Source organism: Leucopleurus acutus (assembly GCF_964270905.1).
Source record: "Leucopleurus acutus genome assembly, chromosome: 3".
NCBI lineage: Eukaryota > Metazoa > Chordata > Mammalia > Artiodactyla > Delphinidae > Leucopleurus > Leucopleurus acutus.
This window is the reverse complement of record NC_139145.1, coordinates 168706171-168724279: the sequence shown is the minus strand read 5'-3', so window position 1 is coordinate 168724279 and position 18109 is coordinate 168706171. Positions and strand designations below refer to the sequence as shown.

Sequence of the window (18109 nt, the reverse complement as noted above, 5' to 3'; positions counted from 1 at the left end):
TGGGGAGGGAAATACCCAAATGCAACAGTGCATCCTTGATGCTACAAACTGCACATGGAGGACAGGAAGTCCTCAACTCCAAATGAGAAAGACGGCAACACAGCACATCATATAAAGGCCAACTTGACAGGATAAATAAATGGCTTTTTAGAAACTATGAACAAGCAAAGCCTTTTCAGACTCCAAGAGAGCGTTCTCTTTAATTGCAGTGGCAAGTGCCCGGCGCAACCAGAAGGAGACAAGGTGAGCTACAGAAAGTGACCAAAAATAAGTGTCCAAATTGACAGAGACATCAAATCGACTAAATTACCCCAGGAGTGTTCTCTGTGGATAACCCACAATTAGCCCAGAGTGTCAACAGGCCTACCAAGACTGAAGATGCATTTGGAAAAGACTATTCCCTAATTGTTTTTATAGGAACTTCTGCTAAGCCTTTAAATTTAGAAAGCCACATTTAATTACTCATTTTGTAGCAGGTAAAAATCTGGCATCATTTAAAAGAGGCCTGGGTTTCCTATAGCTGAGTATTTATTTATGCCATTAGAAAATCAGTTCCTTCTGTGTGTACTGTGTATTTGAGTAGGCCTTCAAAAGATTTTTAAGCTCATGGTCATTTAGTGGAAATTGTTATGGCTGAGAATTCTGCTACTGTGTTTCCATAAGTAAATTTTAGGTATTTTAATATCAGGTATTGGAAAACCTTTATCGTGGAATTTATTGGTAAACTGTCAAGGAAGAATTTGTGTGTGTACGTGTCTGTCTGTCTCACTTAAGTCACCTTTACAACAGAAGACCTCTATTCATGAAAACTTCTCTTTTCAACTAACTTTGCAATCACTGTATTTGAATTGTTATAGGCAGAAACAAACCTGATTCTTTGCAAAGAAATCTGGGCAACAGACGCTTCCAACATTATAAATAAAACATTTTTGTGAAATGCTCCAGATCTCCACACCAACTATAATTACCAGAGATTGTAGAATAATTTTTGTGCTCTAGAGGCAGACTTTTGATGGAGTAACTCCTACAATCCATCATTTTCTCTTCTCTCCGTCTGCATCATACATCATTCTTGAACTTGATGACCAAACTTCCAGGTCTAAATTTCAGAATGCTTATACTTCTTCAGCTCTCCACTGTACTACTCCTTGATTTTGTGCACTGATATTAACTTTTTCAAAATACTCAAGCCTCTTTTAAGAAAATGTGGCATCTTTACACTGACAGTCTTTCATCTTTGCAAGCTCTTCACTGAGATCTCACATAACAAAGGAAAGCCAATTTTGCATTCCCATGCTTCGGAAGGTGTAATATCCAGCCAGTTTTAGCTAGGGAGAGCGATCATTCCCCTTGCAGAAGAATATATGGAAATACACGTGAATGCATTTTATAAGCACAGTGCAGTGGAAGAGTGATTGTGATGAAAAATATTATTTTTAATCTATAAAAACGTTTCACTGTTTCCACTGATTTAGAATCAACTATTTGAGTTTTGCTTACTTTTATTTATTAAATGGTACTTCAGAAAATAGCCTTTTTAGAATTATGAAATGGTATTTTCATAAACAATGGATAAAGTTAACTGTATCTAACCCAGAAGGGCCACTGGCTCATTAAAGTAACTAGAGCTTCCAGACAGCTCAATGAGAAGCCCATGCAGGAAGCCCAGGCGAGAGGTCAGCGTCTGTGACCGAGCTTTCAAGGTATTGCTGGAGCAGCAAATAAACATGCAGAAATGGATCTTGGTCCAAAGTGAAATAATAACCCTTTAACTAACACATACAGCTTGACGTCAACTGGCAATGCTCAAGTACCTCAATCTAGCATAAGCTGGGCTTACCTTGTACAAACTTAACAAAAGCAAACCAACATAATCAGACAAAGAGAAAACGTGCTATGTACCTCCTCGCAGAAATGTTCCCGTCCTCCACGGCAGGACTGTGGATCTCTAGAAAACCACCTTTAAAAGTGAGGAAACACCAAACCGGAGTGCAAAGGAAACCAACCACCCATACCGTCAAGCAGCCAACTCAAAAACTACTTGTTCAGGTTTCAAAACTTCAGTCTCTCCCAGCTAAGGTTTCCTCCATACTTTACGCAGAAAGGAGGTGCCAGCTATCCCATCTGAAGAGACGCAGGTGCCATTGCAAGGAGGTTATTATTCTGTTGAAGGTAACTTAGTACTAAAAAAGGAAAGAAAGATGGGGCAGTAAAGATAACTATCATTTAGGAGAAAAGGAAATAAGTCTTCTAATAACTCCTTTTTTAACGGATCCAGCTTTGTGGGCGGGGACATTACCTCCTGTCAGTTAATCAGCTCTTGTTCTAGCATCTTCTGAGGAGGCCACAGCATCCTGGACCTTTCAGCTCCTTAGGGGCAGAAGACCTGGACCCAGGGTCTTGCTCTGACAACCTCAGGGTTTCGCGTCCATAAACTATCTTCTCTGGGCCCAGATTTTCTTATTTGGAAAACCAGGAACACATGAGATGACATTTCTCAAAATATTTCGCGAACTCCACTGTGCTACACAAAAACAAGTTATCTTTGTAATATTGTCATTATTTTCATACATTACAACCTATTTAAACTTCCAACTGCCAGGTTTTACTTGCTTCTAAATGTATCCATGGTGCCATTACTTGACCCAAACAAGTGTTAGTGTGTCATATCAACTCTGATTAACCTTCACGGAATCCCTTTGACAGCATGTATTGATTTTAATGTCTTTATTCTCGACCTTTCAGGGGCTTCTGTGGTCCAGTTCCTTTGTATCTAGGATATAGATATCTCTCCTATATGCTCCCTGCTGATACGTGAAATCACAGCTTTTGTCAACTGTTTTACGCCGTGTGTGATATTTCAGTAATAAATATAGTGCTGGCAGGAGTAAGTCTGTTTCTGCTTTTGAACGATCTTTGCTGTATGTGACACAGTCTTTAGCTTTATTCTTTCCCACATCTGCTAAACCTTTGAGGGAATTCCGAGTTACAGTAATTTGAGAGGCAATTCTATTCTTGTACTATAACATTTTGTCTTTCTTCCTTTCTTGTGTTGTAATTTTCAAACAAAACATCTAATTAAGATTTGGGTTGTGAGTTCAATTAATTTCCATGATCATGAGAATCTATTAATGGAATTTTCATGGTTGGCAGAAAGGATATTATTGCAATATTATGGACATCAAGGGTGCTAATGAAGAAGAGAAGCGTTATGGAAGAAAAAGAAAAACCCTCCTCTTTCTTTTAAGATACACTTTGTACTTAATAAGAGTAAAGAAAAATAAAATCTTATCATTTATTACTTAACATTAATCAAAAAAATATTATGCAAATGTAGTTGTGTATTTAAATTCTATTTGTGCCCAAAGAACCAGTTCTCAAATGCTGGCCTAGTCACCCACTGGCAACTGGGTACTGGCTAAGTTCATTAATCTTTCTCAAGTTGAGTTTTCCCATCTCCAAGTGGAGAAAATAATAAAAACTGCCTAGCAGGGACACAGGCAAAATAAACATAATCTATTTTGATCACTCTTAGTACAGTGTATGGCCGCAGGTGCTCAATAAAAGTTATTTGATCATGTAACACAGAATTTCTGTCTATCATAACACACCTAAATAGTAACTCCAGTGTGCTTGGTTATAGTTTCAATATTTCATTTGATATCAAGCAGTAAGTTGGGATTTGTAAGACTTGGTATAACAATTATCATCATGGCTATCATATATGACTGAAAAAGGTTAAAAATTAAACAAAAATATGCCAAAGGTAATTAAGCCCCAAGTGGCTATTCTAAAATGATCTAATAATTTTACGTTAAAATAATTATAACCTCAAACTTCTAAGTCACTGCTGTGGTCTAGGCTTGAATCCCAGCAGTGGGACCTGGAACAGACCCTGACCCTCTCTCTCAGCCCATCTTCTCGCAGGTAGAAGGGAAAGAGTGAGCAGAATGGTGCCAGTTCTCCCTGAGGCCCACCCCTCTAGGGGCAGGCTCAGTACCCTCGGGCACTTTACCCTGGGCTGTCTCACTTTCCTTCATCCATAAGCACTGGTGTAGCAGAGTCCCACTTACAGAGTTGTAACAGAATGAGAGCAGATAGATCGCACCCAGCTCTCAGCAAGTACTCAATAAAGAACGCCATTTCTCCTTATTTCTATTGCCATCCAGGGTTACTGTGAGCACTTTGTTATATGACACAGGAGTCCAGCCTATCATAACGTGCCTGGATAACAACCCGAGTTTGTCTAATGATAACCTCATTTCAGTAATTCATGTGACACTATGCAGTAAGCTAGGATTTATAAGACTTGATCTGACAATCATCATCATGGTTACCAGGTATTATCAAAAGAGGTTAAAAGCGAAACACATATGCCAAATATAGGTAAAATAAAATAATTTAAATTTAATATAAATTTATATAGCTATATAAATACAAATTATAAATTACACAAATATTAATATAAAAGTAACTTTAAATAGAAAAACATAAAATGTGACCTGTTAATGGTATATTATTCAAGAATAGAAGTATTTTCCTGGAGACTGTGACTTGATGCCAATAATGATGGTGACAATTTCTATTTCTGTTTGCCTATGTTGCTTTGTCACTGAGTAGGATATATAGACATGTATCTCATACGTTCTGTGTATCCTCTGAGACAGCCAGGTGTTTGCATTCGAGGATGCAGCCTGGAGATGCGAAACAGGGCCCCAAGTGTCCTGCCGACTCAGAGGCAGAGCTGGGGGGTGGCTTTTCCTCTCTCACCTGCCTACTCGCTCTGGGAGGCCACAGGCGTGAAGGGATGCTGTGGAGAGCTGGGGAGGAGCAGCGGGGACCGGAGGAACCCAGCACTCCTGTGGGTTCTAGACTAGCTCACTTGGAAGTGGGAGAAAATGTCTGTTCATTAAGGATCCTGATGTATCTCATTCCAAACTCATCAGAGACCTCCGCCACCAGGGAAGGACACGTGTGCCACCAGGGTCCAGAGAAGGGGTACCAGGATCACAGAATCAGTCATTTCAGGGCCAAGGAACTTGGACTCTAGCTGGCTTTGCCCTGCACTTCGCGGAGGAAGACAGGGGCCCCGAGGATAGTGGGTGGGCCTTGGAGTCACACAATTAACTGACTGCAAAAGATCCAGGCCCTCCCTCTGTACGTGTCAATCAGCTCCCCAAACAACACGAGGCTCCATGGGCCCCCAAGCCTCCAACATCTGGAACTTACTTTTCTTTAACTTTACTTTTTATTATTTTATTTTGTCATGGTAAACATGACAAACATTTAACATGAGATCCACCTTCCTAAATATTTCAGGGTTCAGTACCGTGTTGTTGACAGAAGGCACAATGTTGTAGAGGATACCTCTAGAACGTGCTCACCTTGCTTAGATGAAACTTGATTTCCCCATTTCCCTCTCCATGCAGTCTCTGGCAGCCACACTTGCACTCTTTGATACTATGTATCTGACTATTTCAGATACCTCCTGTAAGTGGACTCACATGGTATTTGTCTTTCTGTGACCGGCTAATTTCACTTCTAGCACCAATTTCACTTAATGTCCTCGAGGTTCGTTGATGTGGCCACATAAGGTAGAATTTCCTTCTTTGTTAAAGGCTGAGTGGTATTCCGTTGTACATCTCTACTGCCTTTTCTTTATCCATTCATCTGTAGATAGACATTTAGGTTGTTTCCGCATCCCGGCTATTGTGAATAGTGCTGCAATGAACATGGGAGTGCAGAGTGCTTTTCAAGATCCTGATTTCAATTCTTCTGGATGTGGAGAAATCGGAACCCTTGCATGCTTTGGATGGGAATGCAAAATGATGCAGCCACTACTGGAAACATCGTGGAGGTTCCTCAAACAATTAAAAATAAAACTACCATACGACCCAGCAAGCCCACTTCTACATATGTAAGCAAAAGAACTGAAATCAGAATTGTGAAGAGATAGCAACATTTGGAACTTTAAGAAAAGAGTTTCACAGAAAAAACAAATGGCTCTCAATGAGGGTCTTTAACTTTCTGAACTGACCATCTCTTACTGAGATTTAAATAAAGGCATGGAGGTTTAATCAAAGACAAGGACGTATGAATATCACGGGTGAAATATGGGAAATCTTTTCATGAAATTTCAGTTTAAAAATGGTGGTGCAAGAAAAGTTTCTCAAGTCTTTTTATCCCGTTCATACCTGAAATTGAAACCAACTCTTTTTTTATTGGCTGCTGTAGTGCTCAGGAAATTCAAATTGTTATACTTTTCACAAAGCTGTCCTTTACTGTGTAAATAACATTCCATTAGCATACAGTCATTTGTAATAAGCTTGGACTCAGAGAAGCAGCTGAAGCCCAGGAATAACAATTAAAGAAATGGGAGTAGGAAAGAGAACTCACAGGGAAGGTGAGACCTTGTGGCTGAACGTCAGGGGCATCACCGCACCTGATACAGCAGCTCTAGGAGGGATGAATGACCACCTCTTCTTAGTGGGGGAGACAGAGACTCAGAAATATCACCTGACTTGTCATCCAGCCAGATATCGGCAAGGAGATAATCAATTTCATGAATCCAAAATCCATAAATTATACTTACAGCCACTACCATTTTTTCCAATTTAAAATGTCCTTACATTTGTTTCTTAATTCTGTTTTTTTTTTTTTTAAAGGAACAGATCTAATATGGAATCAGATTTGTTCTTCCCTATTACAGTAGCTTCTTTGGTTGGAGAGCCCTGCAGAAAATACATGGACTTCCGTATTTTTTTTTTTGTCTGTGTTGGGTCTTCGTTTCTGTGCGAGGGCTTTCTCTAGTTGTGGCAAGCGGGGGCCACTCTTCATTGCGCTGGGTGGGCCTCTCACCATCGCGGCCTCTCGTTGCGGAGCACAGGCTCCAGACAAGCAGGCTCAGTAGTTGTGGTTCATGGGCCCAGTTGCTCCGCAGCATGTGGGATCTTCCCAGACCAGGGCTCGAACCTGTGTTCCCTGCATTGGCAGGCAGATTCTCCACCACTGCGCCACCAGGGAAGCCCCCTTAATTCTGTTTTTTAATGTTTAATTTAATTTTTATTTTATATTAGAGTACAGTTGATTTACACTGTTGTGTGCCACTATCTTGGTAGAAGACAAAACATCAAAAACAAACATACTTCATGGCCAAAGATTTCTAAACTGCAACCAGAATATGATCAACATATTACTTTACCTAAATAGCTACTAGTTTTTTTTTTTTAAATCTTACAAATTGAACTGATAGGATACATTTTCTAAGCAAAGAAACCAAGCCCCTCCTTCATTCTGCTTATGTCCCTCATTTGGCATTCCTGCCTTAGAAGAGACAGAAACTGGAATAAATAGAAAAAAAAAGCCATGCAGGAAAAAAATCAATGCTGCGCTTCTATCGTAAAAGAATAGATTGCTCCAGTGTACCATAATAACACCTTCCTGGCATTACATGGCCAGTAGATTAACTATGGTGGGGAAGAAAAAGAAAACGAAACTAAAATACCTAAAAACTTATATTAGGCTTCTTAGAAACATTCATGATATTACTCTGGATTTGAAAACTGATGTTATATTTTTTCATAAACCATAATTCTGTAAATTTAGACACAAATAAAGCCAAAATACATGAACATTTTGGAAAGACATTCAGTTTTTACATTTATAATCATATGTATCACACACACACACACACACACACACACACACTCCAGTGACTACGTAGGAGATAGCCTACTCTTTCCTTAATATAATTTTTCTTTCACTAAACTGTTTTTAAATGTAATAATTGAAGTCAGTTTGCAATAAGAAAATGAAAGACTTGAAATGTTTTCTGAGTTCTTCGTATTGCAAAGTTTTAGAGACTAAAGTGCAAGATCAACTCAGGTCATCCATCCCTGTGGTTTCCCAGCAGAGGAGACAAACCTTGATATGGGAGTGGAGATCCCAGTGCTAAATGTCGAGCCACCGGGAACAGGACTGATATATTTCAGCAAAGAATAAATCTACCACATTTGAACTGTTTTCCTAGAACATGTGGCTGTTCACAGATTTACCTGCCACATTTTCATAAATAATTTAAAATCTTAGCATCTGAAATATCAATAAATACATCATCCTAAACTGGATACTAAGATTTTCCTTGGTTGAAAGCTAGTTCAGGGTGACCTGGAAGGAAGTGCCTCTATAATCAGTGATATATTCGATTAAAGTTACTGCAAACTTTGCCAGTTCAAAGGGGAAGAAATCTAATTGCAAATCCCAATGACAGAAATCTCCTTGGGTTGGACGTAATATCTGGCAAAGCATCTAATAATCCTCTTCTCTCCAAATTTCTCAAGGCTATCTGGAGTGTGTGGCCTTTGCATCTCACAAAAACAAACTTTACAGCAACACAGAAACATCCTAAGCCTCATGAGCCCAGGTTACAAAATTGCTGCAAAGACCAACTGGAAGACCAGTGAGGAAGGGCGCCAAGCCAGACCTTCTCAGGCTGAACCTCTCCACCAAAGCACCTGCACTGTCTTTGCAGCCACTCTGCAGTGCCAGCACCAGGGGCAGACAAATAAAGTGAAAGCCCCGCAGCCTTTGGTGCTCAATCATTCTGACAGATGACACAGGATGAGCAACAAGAGGCGCTTGACAAGTGGAATTTTATTTGAGAGTCTAAAGTGTTAAGGGAAATAGGACCCGTTAAGGCAGAAGAAAGAACAAAACCATCGTTTGTCTTTTATTCTCTCAGAATTGGCACCAAATGTGCTCTGACAATGGCCCCATAAACTTCTCAATCCTCAGTGTCTCAGGTTTGTCCACATTTTATAACTTAGCGCAGGCCCGGTATGATGACCTTATTCCACTTCCCAAACCAAATATAGTGCCCAGAGTTCAGCAGACTGAAGTTTCTGTACTAGCTCAGAAATGAGAACTGGAAAACTCCTGGGCAGTATATCCCACACGAGAATATTTATTCCAATCAGCCTTCAGGATACTCTGAATTCCCAGTATCTCCTCCAGGCATTCTCATTAACCAGAAAGACTTACGTGATTCACAGCATCTAGTGCCTCGATGTGTCATGTCTATGGAGCATTTAATGTTTGCAGTATATCTAGTGTCTGCTGAGGATCTTGTGTTTGCAGAACATCTTGTGTTTGCAGAGCATTCAGAGTTTGTAGGACACCTTGTGTTTGCAGAGCATCTAGTGTGTGCTGACTCTGGACTCCCAGCTCTAGACTGTGGGCTGGGGATGAGGAGTACTACTCACCACACTACAGCCCGCACAGTCAGGACCATTCTCGCAGGTTCTGCGGCGAGCTTGAATGCCGCCTCCACACTGTGCTGTGCACCGTTCCCAGGGACCCCAGCCTGTCCAGAACATGTGTGGGGGGCACAGCAGATGCTCATTGCAGTATCTGTAATGAGGAAACCAAGAGGAAGAAAGCAAGGGTTTAGTGGAACGTGAGGCCACAGGCTTTCCACTCTCTGGCCCTGCACGGAATGTTGAACCCATGGGCATGCTCCGCGTGAGGGGCGTTTCGTGTTCTGGGTGGTCACCCAGGGAAGGAGGCAGATGTGGCGCTGGCCATGCTGTTTGTGCACAGACAATGGGATGCGGAGGAGACAATGAAAAAATGTTAGACTCACAATGCAGGATGGATCTTCCTGTGCAGCCAATTAGAGGAGAAACAAACAAAAACCCCTTCAAACAGACACTCAAGAACACATAGAAAATACCTAAGTAGGGCATGTATCTTCTAAACATAAACACTGAAAGATAAAGTAGGTTATGAATATAAAGGCAGCAAATTGTATTTGGAATTCATTTCTCATCCTCGAATCAAATAAAGCCTGTAATCCTACTAATATAAGTCAAAGAAAAGTTAGTCTAATTTTAGCATGAAGCTTCAAGTCACATACTGCCAAGTTATTGTATTTTTAAATTTATTTGTGGACTCTCAGAATGATGTCCAGCTACCTTAATTTAGATGACCACCTGTTACCCAAAAAGAGTTGAATTACTATTGACAATTAGTCCTATTTTTTAGTGATTGACTATACTTCTACATGTATATTCATACTGCCAATTTTTAGCCAAATATACATGGCTTTCCTTAGCCTTACAAGGATCAAATTTCTCCTCATCTTTAATACTACAAGTGAAATAAAGCCAAGGGAGGGAAACAAACAAAAAATAAGAAGGAAACAACCTGGCAAGGCACAGGTTTACAGCTCATAGGGAAGACGTTATTCTGAATGTAGCCAAACTTAGTGAGACACATTTGGCAATTGTGTCTCACTAAGTGCTCAAAAACACAAAGAGTACTTCCCTATCACAGGTGTGTCCAACCTGAGATGCATACAGGGAAACAGACCCAAGTCCAGGATGTGCAGGATAGAACACACTATCTTTATTTCCTTATTGAAGTAGACTTAATTTACAATGTGGTGTTAATTTCAGGTGTATAGCAAAGTGATTCAGTTTTTATATATATATGATATACATTATATATATATTTTTTCATATTCTTTTCCATTATTGTTTATTACAAGATATTGAATATAGTTCCCTGTGCTATACAGTAGGTCCTTTTTTTTTTTAACCTATTTTATATGTAGTACTGTGTATATGTTAATCCCAAACTCCTAATTTCTCTCTCCTCCCTTTCCCCTTTGGTAACCCAAGTTTGTTTTCTATGTCTGTGAGTCTTTTTCTGTTTTGTAAATAAGTTCATTTGTATCATATTTTAGATTTGGCATGTAAGTGATATCATATGGTATTTGTCTTTCTTTCTGACTTACTTCACTTAGTATGATAATCTCTAGGCCCATCCATGTTGCTAGAAATTGCATTATTTCATTGTTTTTTATGGCTGTGTAGTATTCCATTGTATATGTATACAACATCTTCTTTATCCATTCATCTGTCCATGGACACTTAGGCTGCTTCCATGCCTTGACTATTGTAAATAGTGCTGCTATGAAGTGGGGTGCATGTATCTTTTTGAATTAGAGTTTTTTTCCTGGCTATATGCCCCAGAGTGGGATTACTGGATCATATAGCAATTCTTTTTTTTTATTTTTTTAAGGACACTCCATACTATTCTCCATAGTCAGAAAACACTAACTTAATGAGCAAAAAATAGAGGTAAACAGCTGATTTCCAGAATGTAAGAGAGGTAATTCGGGGAACGTAGTTTCCTGACAGCAAATGTTGATACGATTCAACTGTCTTCCCATCAAACCAGGGACATTTAATGAAGAATGTGATGGATTCCGTAACAGGTACAGCCATGAAAAGCAAGAAGCCAGGCCAAGCTGAAGGGAGTCAACAGGATGAAGCACAGTGAGCATCACTGGGCATCCTGGAAAAGAACAGAAGGTAGGCGTGGGAAGAGTGAAGTAGAAAGGGGATTGAGGGGCTTCCCCGGTGGCGCAGTGGTTGGGAGTCCGCCTGCCGATGCAGGGGACACGGGTTCGTGCCCCGGTCCGGGAGGATCCCACATGCCGCGGAGCGGCTGGGCCCGTGAGCCGTGGACGCTGAGCCTGCGCGTCCGGAGCCTGTGCTCCGCGGCGGGAGAGGCCACAACAGTGAGAGGCCCGCGTACCGCGAAAGAAAAAAAGGTGATTGAGGAGAAGTGAATAGAAAAAGGCAAAAGGAGTGGAATGATCTATCTTTACACGAATAGGGTGGAAGAATTTGAACTTTATTTGCAAGGAAGCAAGGAAATCCCACCAAGCTCCAGAGACAAAATAGCACCGTCAGAGTTAGAGTGAAGGCTGGACTACAGGAGTTGGTGTCTCCTCATCCTGCTGGCGCTGGAGCCCCTGAGGTGAGAGGAGCTCTCCATGCCTGAGTGAGGGGTCTGAGCCTCCAAAGGCTCAGGGTGAGGGGTCACGTGCAGGACGAGTTTCTGGAGCAGTTGCCGGCCAGGAGGGCATAGATGCCAGCCACCTGAGGGAGAGATAGCCCAAGGTGAACAAAGAGGGTGGTGATGGCAAGGGAAGGGACGGGACATCACATCCACGGCGTCTGGTAGAATGGGAAAAGATGGCAGCCGTGTGGACTACAGAAAAGCAAATAAGTAAACAGCAGAGTCCAAAGTCAGCCTCTCAAATGTAAGGAGGAGGCATGCTTACTTCTAGGGAGAGAGGGTTGATATCTCACAGCGGAAGGAGCCTTCAGAGAGTCGAGAACCAATCAGGAAAATGGTTAGGTCTCTAAATCTCCACATGAAAGAGTAGCCAGTGCAACTGAATACTTATCACTCTTCCTTGTGTGCTTGATTGTTTAAGACAGATAGTCCTCTGGGGCCCTGAGTCTGGGAGCTCAGGACTCTGGACAGTTTCACATGTGGGAAGGAAGGGGAAGGAGGCTTCTAATTAAGAGAGTGTGACCTCTAGATGGAAGAGCCAAAACAACACCGAGGACACGATAGATGAAAAGCATCTGACCTCAGGAAGCCTGTGCAGATGTGCAGAGTTACCATAAGTAAAGCAAAGCATCCTGACTCCTTAGTGATTATTAGCATACATGTTGGTGCAAGGATTGTTCTGTGAGGCAACTGCCATTTGTTTTAAGAACGCGTTTGGAAGAAGTAAGTCAAGAAAGCTCAGAACATCAGAACTTTCAGCATTTAATTCAAAATATCCATGTGTAGCTTCTCTCATTGTGGATAGAAGGCCACCTCCTGTTTCCAAGGTGATTTTGCCCATATTTAAAAAGGAGTCCTTGACTCCTTGACATGAATTTCAGCTTGCAGAAACAAAAACAAACCAACAATAAGAGTAGGGAGGGCAAAGGAAAATCTTACCAAAAATACTTATAAAACCCTCGACTTTTAATAAAAGGCACAGCAACTGAGCTCCCACTTCCCCACAGCAAAATAAATCATAATGCATAAATCCCTTCTCATCTCTGCCTACAGCAGGCCCTCCCTTGAACACGCTCAGCGTATTATTACAGCTGAAAGTCCACAGCTGGATAATTTGATAACTGCGTGTAGCATAGAAATTTCAACCAGTGTTATAAATGATTTACTTGGCCTCATTTTTAGGTGGTCAACAATGTGCTTTCCCCCTTCTCTTTCTCTTTCTATAGTAGTCCCATGACAAAAGGCACACCAGGATATGTGACTGTCGCCCTCTGCAAGGGAGGTCAGAGGGAACTAGAAATTGCCAGTTTGTCCCTTTATGTCTGGATTTCACTCACGAATTCAACCTGGGAGAGTCTGCTCAGAGGCTAAGCCCTTACAAGCTCCTAACTCTGGATTCTCTGCAATTTCAAGGGAGTACTGTCCCTCTGCCCCACTAACTCCTTCACCCAACAAACACGTGCCACTGAGAGACGTACCTCTTGTTAAACTCCTGATTGGGCCTCTAGTGTCACAAACAACAATGGGCGTCTAAACTTAGTTACCTTGGTGACTCTGGGTGTGCAAGGATTTTTATTAATTTAGGGATAAAATAGCTACACAGTAGACCAGCCACTGGTTCCTCATTCTCTAGTCCTTAACACACAGCTGGCTTTTACCAAATGATAAGCTAAACAGTTTTGAAATTTTATTTGCTCTCCTGGACCTCTAGCTTCTTAAAGCACGGACAGTCACAGATACATTTCATGATGCATTAAAAATTAAGATTTTAATTTTACCCATGACTACCCATTCTCATTTTGCACTTTAAAAATGAATTAATAGCCCAGCAATATTTCTCCATAAATTATCCATTTTTCCACAAGAGCATTGTCTTTCACAATCCTGTATAGACTAGACTTTCAATACCGTATCATGTTCCTTGTCCTATTTCTTCATGCTACACATTGTGTTCTGCTGTGGTTCAATCCATGTTGGTTTCTCACTGAAATCTCTGTTAGCCTGAACCAATCAGAGCACTGTTAGAACTATTTTCTTCTTGGTTTGCTTTAAGTGATTGTTCCTTGGCTGGGCCACACTGGGATAATGGAATCTTTTGTGGCACCAGAGAAACCGTACATGTATTGAGTCCTCCATAATATTATTTTTTACCCCAAGGGAAAGCTAAGGGAACCAGTAGGATAGAGTGATGATAATGACTTGCAAAGAGCATCACTTTGGTTCATCACAGGATTAAGTAAACTTGCCCATGAAGACGAAGAAAAATCATATAATAAACCTCCTTGGTTCCTGGGTCTCTTAACTTTGGTAATGCAGTGGAAAGACTCTAGCATGGTCTTCATGAGCCTTGCTTCCTGGAATTCACATCCTGTGTAAACCCCTCCCACTCAGTGTGGGTGGGACCTGGAACTTGCTTCTAACCAATAGAATATGGCAAAGATGACAGGCTGTCACTCCCATGAATATGTTACATAACAGTGTAATGTCCTTCTTTCAAGGAATTCTCTCCCTTGCTGGCTCTGAAGTAGTAAGCAGTCGGATGCGAAAGGCCCAGGTGGCAAGGAATTGTGGGCAGCTTCTGGATAACAGCTTCAGTCCAACGACACGGAAGGAACTGAATGTGGCTGACAACCACGGGATTTAGGAAGCAGTCCCCTCCCCTCTCCTACTGAGCCTCAGATGTGACCACGGCCACAGTCTACACCTTGGTGCACCCTTGTGAGATTCTGAAGCAAAGGACCCAGGTAAGCTCTGTCCAGACTACGAAACCACAGAAACTGTGAGCCAATAAAGCATGTGGTGTTGTAGGCAGCTAAGTGTGAAGTAATATTATTATGAATGACAACTAAGACAGATCTTGGCACCTAGGCATGTAGTGCTACTGTAAGAAATATCTAAAAATATGAAAGAGGCTTCAGGACTAGAGAATGAGTAGAAACAAGCAGAATTTTGAAAAGCATGGTAGAGAAAACCCAAATCACCTTGAACAGACTGTTAGTATACATGTAGACTTTGAGGATGCTGCCAGTGAAGGTTTAGAAGGAGATAAAATAAAGAAGTAAAGCTCAACAACAACAAAGCAAACCCAATTAGAAACTGGGCAAAGGCCTAGACATTTTTATAAAAGGTATACAGATGGCCAATAAGCACATGAAAAGATGCTCAACGCCATTCATCTTAGGGAAATGTAACTCAAAACAACGAGACACTTTATACTTGCTAGAATGGCTATAATCAAAAAATGAAAAATAACAGGTGTTGGCAAGGATGTAGAGAAATTGGAACACTTGTACATAGCTGGTAGGGATGTAAGTGATGAAGCCAATGTAGAAAACAATTTTGCAGTTGCTCTAAAAGCTAAACATGGAATTAATATATGACCTAGCAATTCTATACATATATATACACACACACTCCTACATATATACACAAAAGAACTGAAACAAGGACTTGAACAGATACTTGCATGCCAGTGTTCATGGCAGCATCATTCACAGTAGCCAAAAGGTGGAAATAACCCAAATGTCAACTGATAGGTAAATGGGTAAACACAATATGATGCAGCCATGCAGGAGAATATTATTCAGCCTTAAAAAGCAATGAAGTTCTTATACATGCTACAACATGAATGAACTTTGAAAACAATATGCTAAGTGAAATAAGCCAGACATAAAAATATTGTATGATTCTACTTATATGAAATCTCCTAAATAGGTAAATTTATAGATTAAAGGTTATCAGGAGTTGGAAGGAGGAAATAATAGGGAGTTATTGCTTTTTGGTTTCAGAGTTCCTGTTTGGGGTGATGCAAAAGTTTTGGAAATAGTGTTATGGTTGCACAATACTGTAAATGTAATTATGCCACTGAACTGAACAGTTAAAAATGGTGAATTTTATGTGTTTTATATATATATATATATATATATATATATATATATATATATATCTATCTTTAGCTCAATAAAGAAAGTAAAAGAAGATAGGATCATATTATTAGAAGCTAGAAGAAGGGAGACCCTTGTCATACAACGAAGAGAGCTCCCAAATTTGTTACCGCAGTTATATGGAAAGCAGAATACATAAGAGTGACTTGGGTTATATAGCTAAGGAAATTTCCAAGCAAAGTGTTGAAGGTGCCACCTGGTTTCTTCTTGCTGCTTATAGTAAAATGTGGAAGGAAAAATAATTGAGGGAAGCAATATTAAATGGAAAGAAACAGGTCTGGATGGTTTTGGAAATTCTTGGCCTCTCCTGATGGCAAAAGATGCTAAAACGAAGAAGCAGCTTCTGAGCACTGTCAGAAAAGGTGGACATAGAGTAAAAAGCGGAGGATGTGACTGTACAACCTTTTGTTAAAACCTCAGAAACATCAAAAGATCAGAGTAGTGTTCAGTCATACAAGGAGTCCTTTCAAAAGGTCAAGAGCAAGAGTCGCAGATCCTTTCAGTCACAAGCAAGCTGGAGGGTGTTGTCCCTCAGCCATCTCAGCAGGAACCCCAGGTAGAGAAGGGCTATCTCAAAAAGATCTATGGGTGTAGATCTCTTCAGTGGAGTAAACCCCAAGGAAATTCACAGAAGACTTATAGAGTTTATTTCAGCAAAAAGGTCGCCAGCTTAGACTGAAATGTATGGAGAAAGTACAAATGAAATGAGGCTGTTGGAAACCCAGACTTGTACTGGCAGGAAGCAGGCTGATTAAACTGCCCAGCTGGAAGCACATGCTACCTTTCATGAGAAAGGAAGGATGATTCAGGAAACAGAAATGAGAGCCCAGAACACAGAGCTAAGAATTGTGGAGAATCATGGCCAAGCCTTGAAACTTAATCAAGCAACTCCATACACTTGTCTGAATAGATTTCAGAATTTCAATGGAAATTTCTTTGTACTTTCCATTTCCCCCCTTTTTCAACAGAACTATCTGTAGCTGTAACCCTTTGCCTGTCCCACCATGGGTTCACTGGGTGTGTTGGTGGCAGATAACGTGTCTCTCATTTTAAAGATGGACAGACTGAGATGAACTACACCCAGGAAGGCTCATTCACATATGGGTCTGACTTAAATAAGGTTCTGGACTTTGGGGAAATGATTGAATGGTATAAAATTTTGTGGAAACTTGGGAGGGGAGAAATGCATTTTGTACACGTCAGGGACACATAATCGACGCTGGCAGATAAACTATATGGTGATCTCAATGATCCCTGCCCTTCTGATGTTTGTATTCCGTGTCATGTCCCCCTCTTGATTGAGGACTGGGTCTGTAACTTTCTTCTAGCCAATAGAATATGGAATGGTGGTGGTTTGTCGCCTTTGTGATGACATTACATAGGAGAGTGATGTCCATTTTGCAAGGAGATTCTCTTCCTTGCTGGATTTGAGGAAGCAAATGACCATATTGGGAAGGCTCACTTGGCAAGAAACTGAGGACTGTCTCAGGCTGACAACTAGTGAGACGCTGAGATCCCAGACTAACAGCCCACAAGGCACTGAATGCTGATAACAACCACATGATCTTGGGAATAAATCCTTCCTCAGCTGAGCCTCAGATGAAACCACAGCTCTGGCTAAGCAGAGAGCCCAGATGAGTCATGTAGGAACTCCTGGTCCACTGAGACTTGAGTTAATAAATGTGTGTTGCTTTAAGCCATTAAGTTTGTGTCACACAGCAGGAGAAACAAATACAGACAATGACATTTGCATTTTGATAATATTTATACACAGAGGTCCATTGCTTCATCCATGCTGGTAGCCTTTTTAGGAGTCAGTGCTTCTATTCAGTTTCTGCTACTCAAGAAAATCACTTTCCAGGAAGTTTCAGAACAGAAAAACAAAATGCCCGTGCCTTTTAAAGTACAGCTAGAATATAAGTTACATATTTTCTTTACCCATTATGTAGAAAAAATGATGTAGCTATTTCTGAGATCTCTGTTGCAATAAAGCTCTCATTGAATTTTTCATATATTGGAGATTTTATCCCAAATCAAAAGTCACTGACTGTAGTCCTAACATTAACTTCGGGACTTTCCCAGGAGAGCCAATTTATTCATTTGTGGCCACTCAGGAGTTCTTTATGGTTGATGGTGTTCAAATAAACACAATGTGATTTTATTAATGATTGTGTATGTCTAGTCCATCGTCTTTTGTACCTTCTCAGGGAGACAAGGCTCTCCTTTAATCTCGAGTTTAGTTCTCAAATTTCCCTTTTTTCAGAATCAGAATGGTATTTCTTTATATTACTTAGGTA

General features: G+C 40.7%; 1 protein-coding gene across 1 annotated transcript in view; it reads right to left on the bottom strand.

The window, feature by feature from the left end:
* The window catches only part of SEMA5A (semaphorin 5A), a gene marked incomplete at its 3' end in the record, with an annotated part of 473237 nt that overhangs the window by 45493 nt on the left and 409635 nt on the right, over positions 1 to 18109 (bottom strand). Inside the window, exon 15 of the mRNA XM_082836606.1 lies at positions 9261 to 9408. Coding sequence (XP_082692732.1) covers positions 9261 to 9408 — 148 coding nt within the window. The remainder of the gene's footprint in view (positions 1 to 9260; positions 9409 to 18109) is intronic.